Source organism: Oncorhynchus masou, chromosome 15 (genome assembly GCF_036934945.1).
Source record: "Oncorhynchus masou masou isolate Uvic2021 chromosome 15, UVic_Omas_1.1, whole genome shotgun sequence".
NCBI lineage: Eukaryota > Metazoa > Chordata > Actinopteri > Salmoniformes > Salmonidae > Oncorhynchus > Oncorhynchus masou.
The window spans coordinates 6,754,435-6,770,491 of record NC_088226.1 but is presented as its reverse complement, the minus strand read 5'-3'; the positions used below and the strand labels follow the sequence as shown (position 1 = coordinate 6,770,491).

Here is a 16,057-nt window from a genome sequence, read left to right as displayed (position 1 = left end):
TGATAGTAACCATGTTGTTGACAGCTGGTGAGATTGGAAGTAAATAACACAAGGCTGTTGTGTCAGCAGCAAAGCTTTATTTACCTGCTCACGTTTGTGGATTAATACTGTGGAGTGGAATGATCACTGACGTCTTCCTGAGGTATTGCTTAATTCTTCTTGTTTGGAGTGGTTAAAAAAACAAGCATGAACAGATTCAATATCTCAGACTGTGTATGTTACATGTTGAAGGGTCTCTTATAAGTGGTAATACAGTAATGGTCATCATGCAGTACATACAATGCAACATTTGGGAGTAGATATCCTACAACAAGGGAAATTCAAACCAAGGCCATAAAAATATGTACAAACTAAATACATTTTTCTAATCTCTTTATTTGATCAGGTGGGGAGAGCAAAGAACAGACATAATGTTTGCTTAAGAGAGAAGAAGCAGGTTGTAAGATGTCATGTCAAAGGAAAGTTGATTCTGTAACAACCCGTCTTACCAGTAACCACCAGCATCACCAAGCTCTGACTCAAGGCAGACGTTTACTAAGGTGACACCTAGCTGCTTTTAAAAATGTCAAGTAAAGTTGGAGCTGTGTTTTGAACATAGGTAGACTAGTAACACACCTCTTTCTGACTGTTGCTCCTTCAATGGGACGAACGGGATACTAAAGGTGTAGGGGAAGAGGTGATTCATTGCATGCTTTCTTTCATCACATAGCAATGCATTGTAACTGGAGAGGGTTGACATAGAGGTACAAAACAGATGCCTCTCTCCATTGCTCTTTAGATTGAGTAGCCATGGCACACACATCTTCACTACAAGACATTTATGTTCTCTGACATTTGGTCAAATATTTATGGGTTCAAGCGATTCATTTGAAATATATTGCTTATCCAAAGCTCCTTGTTTCAGTCAAAACAAGATTTAGGTCACTTTAGGAATGTGAAAGATTACCAAAAACATCCTACCATTTAAAGTGCATAATTTTAAAGTTCTGCCTCTTCTTTAAAAGCCATTATAATTTACTCAATGGACACAAATCTGTACAGCCCTATTTGCTCAAAGACAAAAAATGACAATAAAAAACAACAACTGTTTGTTGAGGCACGGAACACTTTCCAACAGTTTTTCATTGACCATTGGCCTACTTTAAGCCTTAAGAAAACGTCCAACTGTACAAAACAAGAGACCCACAATAAACCAAGATGTTGTACTGTAGATTCAGCTCCACCAAGATGTTATTGGTTGAGGTTTCATTCCCATGGAATTCTCCTGCCTCAAGAAGGAGGAGGGAGGCTTCCTGGAACTCCTCTAACATTAGATGGATCTGCAGGACAGATGGGGGATTGAAGATGTGATAAAAAAAGATCCTTGTTGTGCTGGCCTTCCAGATGCTTTTCACATGGCAATACACAGTCTCTGAACATTGGAGAGACAATGGCGCCAGCTGCATCAATTCCAGATGACTGAGATGGAGCTGCTGCTGTTGTCTGTAACATATCCATTTTGGGGTTTAGGTTATAGGATGTTTGCCTGTCAAACTAGACTGGAAAAATACCCAAAGCACAGGAGTTAACATGTTCAATCAGCAGTGGTATATTCAGAGGTGGAAAACTATTCAATTATCATACTTGTGTAAATGTAAAGATACCTTCATTGAAATTGACTCAAGTAAAAGTGAGACACTCAGTAAAATACTGCTTGAGAGTAAAAGTCTAAAAGTATCTGGGTTTAAATGTACTTAAGTACAGTGATGGAAAAAGTATACTTGTCATACTTGAGTAAAAGTAAAAATACATCAAATTCCTTACATCAAATTCCTTACATTAAGCAAACCAGATGACACGATTGGTATTATTTTTTGACAGCCAGAGGCTCACTCCGCCACTCAGACATGATTTACAAATTAAGCATTTGTGTTTAGTGAGTCTGCCAGATCAGAGGCAGTAGGGATGACCAGGTACGTTCTCTTGATAAGTCTGTGAATTGGACCATTTTCTTGTACCGCTAAGCATTCAAATTGTAACGAGAAATTTTGGGTGTCAAGGAAAATGTATGGAGCAAAAATTATATTATTTTCTTTAGGAATGTAGTGAAGTAAAAGTAAATGTTGTCAAAAATATAAATAGTAAAGTAAAGTACAGATACCCCAAAACTTTAGAGTATTTTTACTTACTGTAAATACTTTATACCACTGCTTAAATTAGCCCTCATGAAAAAGTACTACTGAATTATTACACAAAACCTATTCGTGCAGTAGTGACTATGTAGAGACTTGTAAGGATTGTGTAGATTATGCACGACTCAAGATACACAAGTAGAGTTTTGTAGTGTTCAGGCATGAAAACAGTAGTTATTTCAGTAGTAATCAAGTAGAGCTTTTTACTACATGATGCAGGTTGTAAATATGTAGTCAAAATTCTACAGCTTTTCCACATAGGGTTTTCAATAGTAATCAGGTATAATATTTATTACTTGATGTTGGAATAAATGAATAAACTTACGTCTCTTCATTTGAAAAGACCCGCCTCAGATCTAGGAGCTTCTACGCACAGGAAGGGTGAAAGTTCCCACTAAAACAATAAAGCCTATTTCATTCATCCTGAGTCTTTTGTGTGTGTCCCTTTATTGACCCATATTTATGAGGCCCTGCACGACACCATTGAACTGGTAGGCTTGGGGAGGTAATGCATTTATAATAACCTTCCACAGAGCTGATGGATTGTTGTTCTGCCACTAAATCATTTAGTGGGAGCAGCATAGTGGTGAGTACTTGAAAGCTAAATGTGGAACGGGCATACATCTTCTCACTTCATGCATCTCTACTTCTGCCACATGTTCCATTTTCCCTCCCTCTCTCTTCCCCTCCTCCTCTTGCATTCCTTTCCACATCTTGAAATATCAGACAGCATTCACTTCTGTAGGCTACTTGTTATTTTACTTGTATGTACCATGTAGACTGTAGACTAGAGCTACATCTGCTGTGAGGGTTGTTATTTCTTAGGGTCGACTCCATTGCTCTTCATGTAGGGCACTTCATTGACATCATCAACATTGTGCCTGAAATGGGAAATGATGTTAGCACATATTGAAGCTTCATTATAATTCTTGACTTGCCAGTAAGACTGATAACATTTGTTAATATATAGTCACTCTGTCTGAGACATTCAAATTAGTATAATACTGTATGTTATGTTTGGTATGGTTACAAAATACAGCAGGTTACTGAAGGCAAAAAAATGAAAGGAGGGCTGTATAATGCGAACATCTAGCAACTCAAAGGTTGCGTGTTTGAATCTCATCATGGACAATTTTAGCATTTTAGCTAATTTGCAATTACTTACTACTTTTTAGCTACTTTGCAACTACTTAGCATATTAGCTAACCTCAACCATAATCCTTTAACCCAACGCCTAACCCTAAGATTAACCCTAACCTTAACCCTAACAGTAACCATAACCTGATCCCTAACCTTAACCCCTAACCTTAACCCTTAGCCTAGCTAACATTAGGTTAGCCACCTAGCTAACATTAGCCACAACAAATTGGAATTCTTAACAAATCCAGTGTTGTTGAAGTTAGCATATATTGCAGCTTCATTACAATCCTTGACTTGTCAGTAAGACTGATAAAACTATGAATCCTAATTTGATATAATCAGATAATGAATATGTGTCCATGCTTTTGAGCTTGATATGTTGCTGCAGCCACATGACATTATTTGTCGTTGCCGTGTGAGTGGTCATGCAGAGCCAAGGGGGCCCTCTGCTCAAGAGCTCAGATGCATTTTCTCTTTATTCATCCTTACATTAGATGCAATTTTGTTAATATATAGTCACTCTGTCCGGTACACTCAAATTAGTATGATATGTTGCGTTTTGTGTGGTTACATAAGACAGAAGATTATTTAAGGAGGGAGGTATAACATGAACGTCTACCAACCCAAAGGTTGCGTGTTCGAATTTCATCATGGACAACTTTAGCATTTTAGGTAATTAACAACTTTGCAACTACTTAGCACCACAAATTAATACATACCATACCAAACGTGCATATCATTCTAATGTGAGTGTCAAACATTTTTGTTTACTATGTTACACCTACCCCTGAGTCCAGGTTGCAGCCGCAGCGCTAACCTGGAAACTTTCCACTTGATCAAGATTGTGTATTATTTGAGGAAGACAAGCTATGACTTTCAGGATAGTTTCAGTGATATAGCATCATTTATCTAGCATTTAGATGATTGCCCCTTAGAGTAATCACATTTTGATCAATGTTTGATTTCATGTTTGATTGGTAATTAGATATCTGTTCAAATAATTAACATTCAGTGCTATTGAGACATTTGCTGTAATGTTCTATGAAGGGCATGAGAACACTTACAAACAGTACACAAATCCCATGAGAGAATTCCATGGCAGTATCAAAATACACTACCGTTAACAGTTCTGATGCACTGTGTGACATAACACCGTGACATAAGAGGTAAGTACAAAGCAACCAAAAACTATAAAAAATAAAATATCGAACCAACCAAGATACATTTCACAAAATCTGTCAACCTTACCTGTACATGTGACCAGCTACATGTGGCTCTGTGTATTATCAACTAGGTTTTCCCTCAAGAAGTGAACGTGACCAGAGCAAGAGGCAGAGGATGAGAAAGAGTAACAACAAGAGTACTTACGGTTCGACTCGGTTTGAGAACTTTCTGTATAGGATGACAGCAATAGTGGTGAGGACCATCGTAGTGGTGCACATGGTCCTATCACATGTATCCCGTTTTGGGACTGCAGCTGGGTTAGAACACTGGGACTATTCCTCCCATTGAGGGAGAGTAGATTGATTCTTGTGGCTCTCAAGCTAGTGGCAAGATTAGCCTGTTGGATTAGCTCAGATCAGGGGAAGGCCCTGTTGCAGGGGCAGGAGGTGAACAGAAAGTAGTGTTTGTGGTCTGAGCTCAACCTTTTAATCCTCCATCCCCACTAGTGTAGCTTTACAGGGGCACTATGTGCTGTGGCCATTAATGTGGTGTGGGTTGAACTAGCGCTGCAGGGCTGTCATGGACCCTGATTTTGCTGTAGTAGCATACTCTCATGCTTAAAGTCATAATGAGTGTTTTGTCTTTATTGTGTAATGTCTCAGGACTTTGACAGAGTAGAGTGTGTAGCTTATATTAAACAAAGAATGCATACACTTGTAGGCAACTAAGATTATTGAGTTTACTTGAACTTGATCTTGTGTAAAATAATTTATGTAATGAAAACCTAGATTAAGCTTCCATTTTGGGGACAAAGCATAGCTGTCTTAATGTTTGTGTGTGTTCATGTTCATGTCATTGTTTTCAGCATCAGATTCGGCATAAATGTAAATAACATATCACTAGTAGTTCTGTTGCACCTTCATAGAAGTCATGGAGTAATCCAGACTCATTATACTAATGTATTGTTACTGCACCTTCTATTGTGTAATGATATGTATATACAGTAGGTTGGTATGGGGGAGCACATACGGTACACAAGTCTTTATTGATGCTGGCGTGAAAGGCCACATGTGCACTTGTGTTCCCACAACAATCAATGATGTGCAGGGAAAGGTGGTTGGATTCAGAACCGAGCAACACTCTCTCTGAGTGTCTCGTGACATCTGAGGTATAAATACCTTTAGGCCTCCTGCTAATCCACCTATCGCTAGGACTGCGGACTCACAGGGAGTAGGCCACAGCAGGAGGAAAGAGAGTGCTAATACCTCACAGTGAAAAACAAGGGATTAAGAATAATATGCTTGTCATGATTTCCATTATAGATATCATTGTTTTGGTTTATTATGTTATTATGCAGATACAGGGATTGATAAAAAAAAAACATTTACATTGCTTAAATGTGGACACCACACCTCACAAGTTATTTCTCATTTTGTGAGACAGTGAAGTGGATCTGCTTCTGAAGGGTGACGGATTCTGAAATATAATATTCTGCACAGGAAACACCAACAAAGCATCACATGAAATGAACAAAGATCTTGATGTCAGTGTCAGAAATAAAGAAAGGCACAAAGCAGGTTAACAACTGAGTGATTAGCAGAAGACATTCTCTCCCCTGTATATCTGTTTTTGGTGTAAAGATAAAAACGTGTATGAGAGTGTATGTTTAGACTGTCTCTATGACATAATACAGTTCTTATGTCTGCCAATCCTCAATCTTCAACATAATCTCATGGCAATGTAGCTGAAGAGACATCCAAGATTCTATCAGTCTGTGTAGGGCTTATTCTCTACCTCAAACATAAATGCATACACACATATGTCCATTCACACACATTCCAACCAAAGTCAGCACAAACCACCACCCCATCGTTCATAAGAGAGTCCATCAGAAGAACACACCCCACAGTGGGGGCATGGGAAAGATACAGGGAGGGAGCCATAATGATACATAGGAAGATTCTATGAGCTCTGGAAAGATACATTTCTTCCCTTGAATGGTCAGAAGTAGATTGTCCTCCTCCTAAGCCAAGGCCCAGTAGGAGTCAGTCTCCGGGAGTCCACAGTAGTCACTGACTGCAACTTTGACCCAGACAGACAGATGGTTCACAAAGCAGAGCTGGAGGCCCAGCCCACCTCCTCATACACGCCTTTCACGTGCCAGTAGATGGCATCCAGCAGTTTGGTCCACGCCACTGCCACCTCTGGAGTGATGTAATCAGGAAAGTCTTTAACCAGCACATCCAGAATCACCCCACACAGGATCTGAGAAAGAGAGAGAGGGAATACATTTGCTTTGGTGTGCCTGTGGGTAATGGTTATGTGTAAACATGTTGCCCGGTTCTTCCTCACCTTGAAGTAGACAGGCTCCACCTTGTGTCTGAGTGCATGGGCCTTGCCCACCAGCTTCAGAACAGACACCATCTTGTCCCCGTCATGGATGTTCTCCACCAGGGTGTTGATGGCATTCATCACCCTGCGTGAATGCTTCCTGAGCTGGGCACTCCTCTCCAGTTCCTCAGGGTCCTCCACCTGTTGGAACTGGCTAAAGTACTGCTTGGAAGAGGGGAAGTTCACAAAGAGCCTGTAGAAGAAAGGAGGTGCATTACTTGGCCCAGTGAGGTATTACAAGTAAACATAGTTGGAGCGTGTTGACACAGCTGCAGGGCATGTTTTCCCTTTTAATGTTTAACCATTGTCCAGGTTCTGTACAGGTTATGCTTCATTTACTCAACCATGGCCTGAGCACAAGCATGTGCTATACAAATACATGATAACAGTGTTTGTAAAAACACACATTTCTTCTAGCTGATAAGGCAGAAGAAATGTTTGTCAGTTAACAAAAAACCTGAGTTTAGAGGGCCTTCCTCTGACTCCGCCTGGTGTAGAGGTCCTGGATTGCAGGTAGCTTAGCCCCAGTGATGTAGTGGGCTGTACGCACTACTCTATATAGTGCCTCGTGGTCAGAGGCCGAACAATTGCCGTACCAGGCAATTGATGTTGCAGCTGTAGAACCTTTTGAGGATCTCAGGACCCATGCCAAATCTTTTTAGTTTCCTGAGGGGGAATAGGCTTTGCCGTGCCCTCCTCACGACTGTCTTGGTGTGTTTGGACCATTCTAGTTTGTTGTTGATGTGGACACCAAGGAACTTGAAGCTCTCAACCTGCTCCACTACTACAGCCCCGTCGATGAGAATGGGGGCATGCTCGGTCCTCCTTTTCCTGTAGTCCACAATCATCTCCTTAGTCTTAGTTACAGTGAGGGATAGGTTGTTATTCTGGCACCACCCGGCCAGGTCTCTGACCTCCTCCCTATAGGCTGTCTCGTCATTGTCGGTGATCAAGCCTACCACTGTTGTGTCGTCTGCAAACTTAATGATGGTGTTGGAGTCGTGCCTGGCCATGCAGTTGTGGGTGAACAGGGAGTAGAGGAGGGGACTGAGCACGCACCCCTGTGGAGCTCCAGTGTTGCAGATCAGCGTGGCCGATGTGTTGCTACCTACCCTCACCACCTGGGGGAGGTCCTTCTGGAAGTCCAGGATCCAGTTGCAGAGGGAGATGTTTAGTCGCAGGATCCTTAGCTTAGTGATGAGCTTTGAGGGTACTATGGTGTTCAACGCTGAGCTGTAGTCAATGAATAGCATTCTCACATAAGTGTTCTTTTGTCCAGGTGGGAAAGGGCAGCGTGGAGTGCAATAGAGATTGCATCATCTGTGGATCTGTTTAGGTGGTATGCAAATTGGAGTGGGTCTAGGGTTTCTGGGATAATGGTGTTGATGTGAGCCATTACCAATCTTTCAAAGTACTCCATGGCTACGGACGTGAGTGCTATGGGTCTGTAGTCATTTAGGCAGGTTGCCTTTGTGTTCTTGGGCACAGGGTCTGTGGTGGTCTGCTTGAAACATGTTGTTATTACAGACTCAAATAGGGACATGTTGAAAATGTCAGTGAAGACACCTGCCAGTTGGTCAGCACATGCCCGGAGCACACGTCCTGGTAATCCGTCTGGCCCCGCAGCCTTGTGTATGTTGACCTGTTTAAAGGTCTTACTCACATCGCCTACGTAGAGCGTGATCACACAATTGTCCGGTACAGCTGCATGCCTCAGTGTTGCTTGCCTCGAAGCGAGCATATAAGTGATTTAGCTCATCTTGTAGACTCGTGTCACTGTGCAGCTCGCGGCTGTGCTTCCCTTTGTAGTCTGTAATAGTTTGCAAGCCCTGCCACACAAGAGGAGCGTCGGAGCCGGTGTAGAATGATTCAATCTTAGCCATGTTGTCACGACTCCTACCGAAGGTGGCTCCCCTTCCTGTTCGGGTGGCGCTCGGCGGTCGTCGTCACCGGCCTACTAGCTGCCACTGATCCCTTTTCCCCCTTTCTGTTTATTGGTTTCACCTGTGTTCATTTTAGGCTGATTGGTCGGGCTTTATTTACCAGCAGGCGGGCTTGTTGTGCGGGATTGTTTGGTGTACGGGTGTACACGTCTGTGTGTCTCGGTTTGCCCATGTTCTTGGGTTTTGCTGGACTGTTTAAGTCCCCCGTGTTTGGGGCATTTGTTTTTCGTGTCCGCCCTGTGTTCCGTGGGGTTGGTGTATGTTCACCGGTTTTTGTGCATTAAACGATATAGCACTACCCTCAACTCTCTGCTTCCTGTGCCTGACTTCTCACCCACTACACCCCGGGCGTTACACCTGTATTGACGCTTTGCCTGTTTGATGGCTCGTCGCAGGGCATAGCAGGATTTCTTGTAAGCTTCCGGGTTAGAGTCCCGCACCTTGAAAGCGGAAGCTCTACCCTATAGCTCAGTGCGAATGTTGCCTTTTATCCATGGCTTCTGGTTGGGGTATGTACGTACAGTCACTGTGGGGATGACATCCTAGATACACTTATTGATGAAGCCAGTGACTGATGTGGTGTACTCCTCAATGCCATCGGAAGAATCCCGGAACATGTTCCAGTCTGTGATAGCAAAACAATCCTGTAGTTTAGCATCTGCTTCACCTGACCACTTTTTTATAGACCTAGTCACTGGTGCGTCCTGCTTTAATTTTTGCTTGTAAGCAGGAATCAGGAGGATGGAATTGTGGTCTATGTACATCCTGGCATTTCGGTGGCTACTGCTATGTTCTCCTGAGTCTAGGAGACATGTTGGTTCAGGTGATTTATTTATTTGGAAAAAGATGCACTGGGTACAACCCAGGCGATAACACGGTATAACGATTCCACTTGTTTCCAATGTGGTCCCTGATGTCTGGTCTCAGTGGCTGACAGTGACTGTATACAAACTGCACAGCTCTCCCCTAAAACTCACAAAGCTAGTGTTTCATCATCTCCATGTCTGGCCATAGGATTAGCAGACCAACAGTGAAGTGCACTAATGAAATTGAGATGGTTAGTTGGTTGCTTGTGTAATTACACACTGAAATAAACGGTCAGAATGGCTGTGTGTACTCAGGCAGCAGTGACTTCATCTGCTGCTTCCCTCTCACTGTGTTACTGTCGGGGTTGGAGACAATTAGCTCTACATCACAGGGATATACCATATGGTTGGTTTGGCCGGATGCACCTACACCCACACTCATGTTCAACATTGTTGTGCTACAGTATTTGTGTATTCCTGTCAGCTCTTGTAAACACCCAAACAATGTATTAGGATAAGACATATATATATATATATATATATACCTTACGTACCACACATCTAATTCTCTACCATATAAAAACAGAATAACTCCAATGATGATGAAAGGTTATCTTTGTAGAATAAATGAACACTGGAGAACACATTGTGAAAGAGAATAGTATTGAGCAATAAACTACAGCCTACAGTGACCAGGACAGATACAATACAGCTGTCTGTGTGTATCTTTTCCAGATGTCCCATACCTCTATCCTTTTGAAACCCATAACAGAAAATAGAAGCTTTATGGGGAAGCCATTGTGTTTTGATGAAAGCACATGGCTTCCACTACCTTCACCTGTGAAATCAAGTATTGGGAGAAAGCAGACAAGGAAGACAGAGGAGGGGGTGTCTCATTTTCTTCTGCTTAAAATGGAGGGTCTATGCAATGACTTTCAATTGTAAAGCCAGATCCTCTGTTTCACTCATAAATAGTGAAGACAGTGGTGTTTAATCTCTCCCTTGATCTATGGTGGCTGCATATAAATAGCCTCATTTGTGTTTTATAATCATCAGCCTGTTAATCCTACTCTGGGATAGGGCTCATTTCTGAGATAGTTGAACGGCTGTTCTAAATGTGACATACTTGCCCTGAGTGGAAATTGTATAGGTATTTGATCAATGCAAATGCAACTACATATGGATACCCTGGAATGTGTTACAATGAGATGCATCCCTGACACTTACAGAGAGCTATGGGTATTTCACATGGGATATTTTAGTTATTTAGATAGATAAATTAACCAAGCATAGCTTTTAGTATTAAACTGACAGTGAGAGAGAGAGAACAGTTGAGGTTTGAGGTTTAACATTATACTTGAACATGCCTTCAAATCTCCAAAGATGCCAAAGATTCAAAGACCCCTTGACAGCTAAAGTGTGCTCCTTGTAAGTGTTCCATGTCACCATGTAATACGACAGGCATTTGGAATGCCCCAGAGCAATTTGAGGCTTAAGATATTTAAGTACCGGTATTAAAGTATTGCATCAAATGAAAGCATTGCAATTTATGACCAAGATGATGTCCTTTTAACTATTTAACTAACGATTTAGCAGATTTATGGCTTGGGGTGGAAGCTGTTCAGCGTCCTGCTGGTTCCAGAATATGTGCATTGGCACCGCTTGTCGTGCGGTAGCAGAGAGAACAGTCTATGACTTCGGTAGCTGGAGTCTTAGACAATTTTTATGGACTTCCTTTGACACAGCCTAGTATAGAGGTACTTGATGGCTGGGAGCTCAGCACCAGTGATGTACTTGGCTGTCCGCACTACCCTCTGTAGTGCCTTGTGGTCGGATGCCAAGTAGTTGCCATACCAAGTGGTGTGCAGCCAGTCAAGATGCTCTCAATAGTGTAACGTCTGCAAACTTAATGATGGTGTTGGAGTCGTGCACGGCCACGCAGTCATGGGTGAACAAGGAGTACAGAAGGGGACTAAGCACGCAACCCTGAGGGTCCCTGTGTTGAGAGTAAGTGTGGCGGATGTGTTGTTGCCTGCCCTCACCACCTGGGGATGTCCCGGCAGGAAGTCAAGGATCCAGTTGCAAAGGTAGGTGTTCAGTCCCAGGGTCCTTAGCTTAGTGATGAGCTTGGAGGGCACTATGGTATTGAACGCTGAGCTATAGTAAATGAACAGCATTCTAACATAAGTGTTCCTTTTTTCCAAGTGGGAAAGAGCAATAGAGGTTGCGTCATCTGTGGATCTGTTGGGGAGGTATGCGAATTTGAGTCGGTCCAGGGTGTCTGGGATGATGGTGTGGATGTGAGCCATGACCAGCCTTTCAATGCATTTCAGGGCTACAGATGTGAGTGCTAGTCATTTAAACAGGTTACCTTGGCATTCTTGTGCACAGGGACTATGGTGGTCTGCTTGAAACATGTAGGTATTACAGACTGTTTCAGGGAGAGGTTCAAAATGTCAGTGAAGACACTTGCCAGCTGGTCAGCGCTTGCGCTGAGTACACGTCCTGGTAATCCGTCATGTGGCCTTGTGAATGTTAACCTGTTTAAAGTTTTTACTCACATCGGCTATGGAGAGAGTGATCGCACAGTCATCTGGAACAGCTGGTGCTCTCAGGCATGGTTCAGTGTTGCTTGCCTTGAAGGTGGGCTTGCGTCATTGGGTTGCTCGTGACTGGGTTTCCCTTTGTAATCCGTGATAGTTTGCAAACCCTGCCACCTCCGACGAGCAACAGAGCCGGTGTAGTAGGATTCTTAGTCCTGTAAGCGGCAGCTATAGCCTTTAGCTCAGTGCGGATATTGCCTGTAATCCAGAGACTGATGTGATAAACTCATCAATGTCATCGGATGAGTCCTGGAACATATTCCAGTCTGTGCCAGTGAAACAGTTCTGTAGCTTTGAATTTAAAAAAATTCTAATAAAGATCTGCTGGTAGATCTGCTGGTAGAAATCAGGTAAGATGGATTTCAGTTTTCCTGCATCAAAATAACCAGCCACTAGGAGCCTCTGGATGTGCATTTTCTAGTTTTCTTATGGTCCTATACAGCTCATTGAGTGAGGTCTTAGTCCCAGCATCAGTTTGTGGTGGTAAGTACAAGTCTACAAAAAATATCAATTGAAAACTCTCTTGGTTCGTAGTTATTGACTCGTGAGGGGCAATGCTGCCTCATGGTGCAAACATCACCACTACAAAGACCTTGCTCATCACAAATGGTCACAGAGGTTAGCTACTGCTTGTCTGCTGTAATATATATACAGTAAGTCATGGACGGTAGTATACCCAAAGCTATCTGCCTTTTAATGGTTTGATACAGTATAATTAACTCCTGTCCACTATGTAATGATGAATGGAGGGAGTGTCCCTGATCACTGATCTTCACGGGGCTCAATGAGGGATTAGACAGAGACGTCCCTGTGAGGGTTCAGTGAGTCAGGTCAGAAATCCCTGGTCTGCAGATATGTGAAACATGATCTGCCCTCAGAGAGGGAGCACCTGCAGAGCCAAATATGTCAGATTGGAATAAGCAGCAAGATGGATTGAGCTGCACGCTTTCCCCTCTGATTCTGCCAACTGATAGGAAGGGAGCCAATTTGAGATGCAATAGCTCAGATATGAGTGATGGCGCTCTTTCTAACAGACTGAGAGCATGCAAGTCAAGTCAATCATCATGTTACAATCTTCACACGTTGTTAAAATTACTTTCAGTTCCCTTCATTTATAGTGGGGATCATGCAAGGGTCACGGAGAGATTGTAATCTAGGTTGCAAGAACATTGTTATTTTTTACACTCAACTATTGCAACACAATTTGGTAAAACAACCAGTGAGCAAGATAAGGAGCCATGTGCAATTTCCATGTTGGCAATGTAATAATTAAGGAGAAGCAAACTTTAGCCTGGTTCTAAAATCAGCCTTGGTTGAGGCCCTGAACATCCCTATGATAACAAGATTCTGCTGAGAGTTTTGCTCCCTGTGGTGGCAGAAGCTGTTGCCACTGGTCAGGGGACTGCAATCACCAGCTCTCTCTGTGTGTGTGTGTGTGTGTGTGTGTGTGTGTGTGTGTGTGTGTGTGTGTGTGTGTGTGTGTGTGTGTGTTTGTTATATTGTTCAGCAATGTGTGCTGTGTGTGCTGTGTTGAAACAGTCAGCATTCAGTAAGTTACATCTCTTCTGTCATCAGCCCTCCATAACTCCCCAAATGGAAATGGGTGCGCCTAGGCAAGTTTTTCAGTGTCTCTAGACTGACAATTTCAAGATGTTATAGGCAAGAAACAAGGGAAAGAGAGTATAGGTAAAGTTTACCTGATGAGAATGGCCACCCCGACATCATCACAGTTCTGGTAGACTTTGGCCCAGGTGTCCTTGATCATCTCTCTCTCTGAGTCACAGAGTGGATCTAGGCGCTCCAGGCGATCTGCCGTTACCTCTCCCTGCTGCCTCTCCATCCAGGAGTCCTATAATGCTACAGGAGTGGTGTGTTGTAGACAGGTGATAAGAGTCCCCAAGAACACAACCCAGTTCCCTTTGTTTACACAGTCTCTCTGTTCAAACAATCCCCTTTTTATTACCCTTCTCTTGCTGAGAGACCCTCTCACAACCTTTTCTGAGTGAGTGAATGAGGAACACACTAAAAAGCGAGAGGAAGAGAGCGCACACAGAGTGAGGAGGAGCCACACACCTCTCCCCCCTCTCTCTCTTTCTCTCCCCTCTTCCTCCCCACCCAAATTGGTACTTGCCTATTTTCTATTTTTGTGTGTTCATCAAATCAAATTTTATTGGTCGCATACACATGTTCAGCAGATGTTATTGTGGGTGTAATGAAATGCTTCATGTTTGTGTGTGTGTGTGTGTATGGGAGGGGATATTGAGAGGGAAAGCATTCATATTTTTAGGGCATTGTGAAAATGATCTGCATTAATGCATCATATGAGCACAGATAAAGGGCATTGCTCAAAAGATGAAGGTATGCTAGAAATGGAGCAGTCTTTTGTTGGTTTAGTTTTCCTCCATATAAAGGAAAGATCATATCAGTAACTAGAATTGTATTTCTGTAGTCCACAGGTACACTCCCTGAAGTATCAAGTTGCACATTTACAAACCTCGACAATTCATGGCTTGTTTACTGTTGGCAGTGTTATTTCCAGACATGTCTTGTTATGAATTAAGTTTGATCCTCCTTTTTATTTTGAGATTGTGCTTTGACACTACCTTATTATTAGAAGTTACCTTATTATCTCACAAACAATTGTGCTTTGACATTGGCGTAGAAGTTACCTTATTATCTCACAAACAATCTCCTTCTTTCCGTCCTTGTGGTTTGGTAATAATAGATACAGTAACAACAGAGGGGATTGGGGACCTAATCAACAAGAGACTTGTGGATTGGATGTGTAAGCAGAAAGTAGGTTACATGGGAGTCAAAAAATCACTATCGTATAAGGGTTACAAGATTGAGCTGATACATGTTCAACACCTGTCCACATGTCCATAGAGAGGACAGTTTTTCATTTGTACTTTCTCATATAAGAGGGATCGATGTTTTGCAAGATATAAACTTAAAGGAATTTGTCATCTCAATAAAGTAGTGTGAACTTGAACACATAACCAAGGATTAAGGGAGGGTTTGCTGGGTGTGGACATTGTTTTGTCAATTAAAAATATATGGGGAATAGGTTAGTCAAGCCGTGAGCAGTGCAAGCTGAAGCATGTGCCACTGCGACTCTGTAATTGATATTGTGAATTTGGTACACTGGACTGCTTTCCACATGATGTTAACGATCTTCCAGGATCTTCAGTAGGCGTTAGCTTACACTCACAAGACACGGCTTGCAAAGTGTTTCACATAAAAAATATCTTTGCTACAGCACTTATCTTTCTCCTTATGTCCTGGCATATTAGTGTGTAGCCCAAACTGTTTGGACGCTACAGACAGAAGTTGGCAGATCGCCCAAAATGCACACCATCGTGTTCATGAGAGTCTCATCTTCCCATAGAGGGGTTATAATCGTTTTCTAGGCCAAACCGTTAGGACTCTACAGACGATTTTGTGAGAATAGTCTGACAAACACTGCTCTAGCTTGGTCACCTTTCACTGCAGATGCGGAAGTGCGACATAGGCAAATGCGGTGGATTGAGACACATCCAATGAAAAAAAATAAACAGATCTCTAGCTGACATCAACCTTAGGAGGTGACGGATTTTGATGGGCATTTTTTTATTGTGTTACTTAGATTGACTTACGGGTCTGATTACAACTTGACAGTTGTTGACCTCTTGAGGTTATTTTGAGCCATTGCAAGAAGAAACCAAATGAATAGGAACCACACACACACACACAGACGTCACAGGTGCTAAAATGTTTCCATGATTATTTTATAGATAGCCTAAAGGAAAACATGAATGCATTGTTTTTGGGTATCATTTGTAGGATAGATAGATCAGAGA

At 42.4% G+C, this 16,057-nt stretch overlaps 1 protein-coding gene across 1 annotated transcript; it reads right to left on the bottom strand.

Annotated features, from left to right (window-relative positions):
- Positions 1–5,773: 5,773 nt before the first annotated feature.
- Positions 5,774–14,258, bottom strand: LOC135555427 (cytoglobin-1-like). The gene is made up of 3 exons (XM_064987838.1): positions 13,916–14,258; positions 6,828–7,059; positions 5,774–6,740 (listed from the first exon to the last, which is right to left on the bottom strand). Exons 1-3 carry the CDS (start codon positions 14,056–14,058, stop codon positions 6,582–6,584), a joined length of 534 nt encoding a protein of 177 aa, XP_064843910.1. The 5' UTR covers positions 14,059–14,258; the 3' UTR covers positions 5,774–6,581.
- Between the last annotated feature and the right edge of the window lie 1,799 nt (positions 14,259–16,057).

Bases quoted from the DNA above. Each gene is read 5' to 3' on its own strand.
- LOC135555427 (XM_064987838.1), bottom strand. From the start codon at position 14,058: ATGGAGAGGCAGCAGGGAGAGGTAACGGCAGATCGCCTGGAGCGCCTA. The intron at 7,060-13,915 runs GTAAACTTTACC...TTTCTTCTACAG, and splicing joins GGGGTGGCCATTCTCATCAG to GCTCTTTGTGAACTTCCCCT. The intron at 6,741-6,827 runs GTGAGGAAGAAC...TCTCTTTCTCAG, and splicing joins TGGAGCCTGTCTACTTCAAG to ATCCTGTGTGGGGTGATTCT.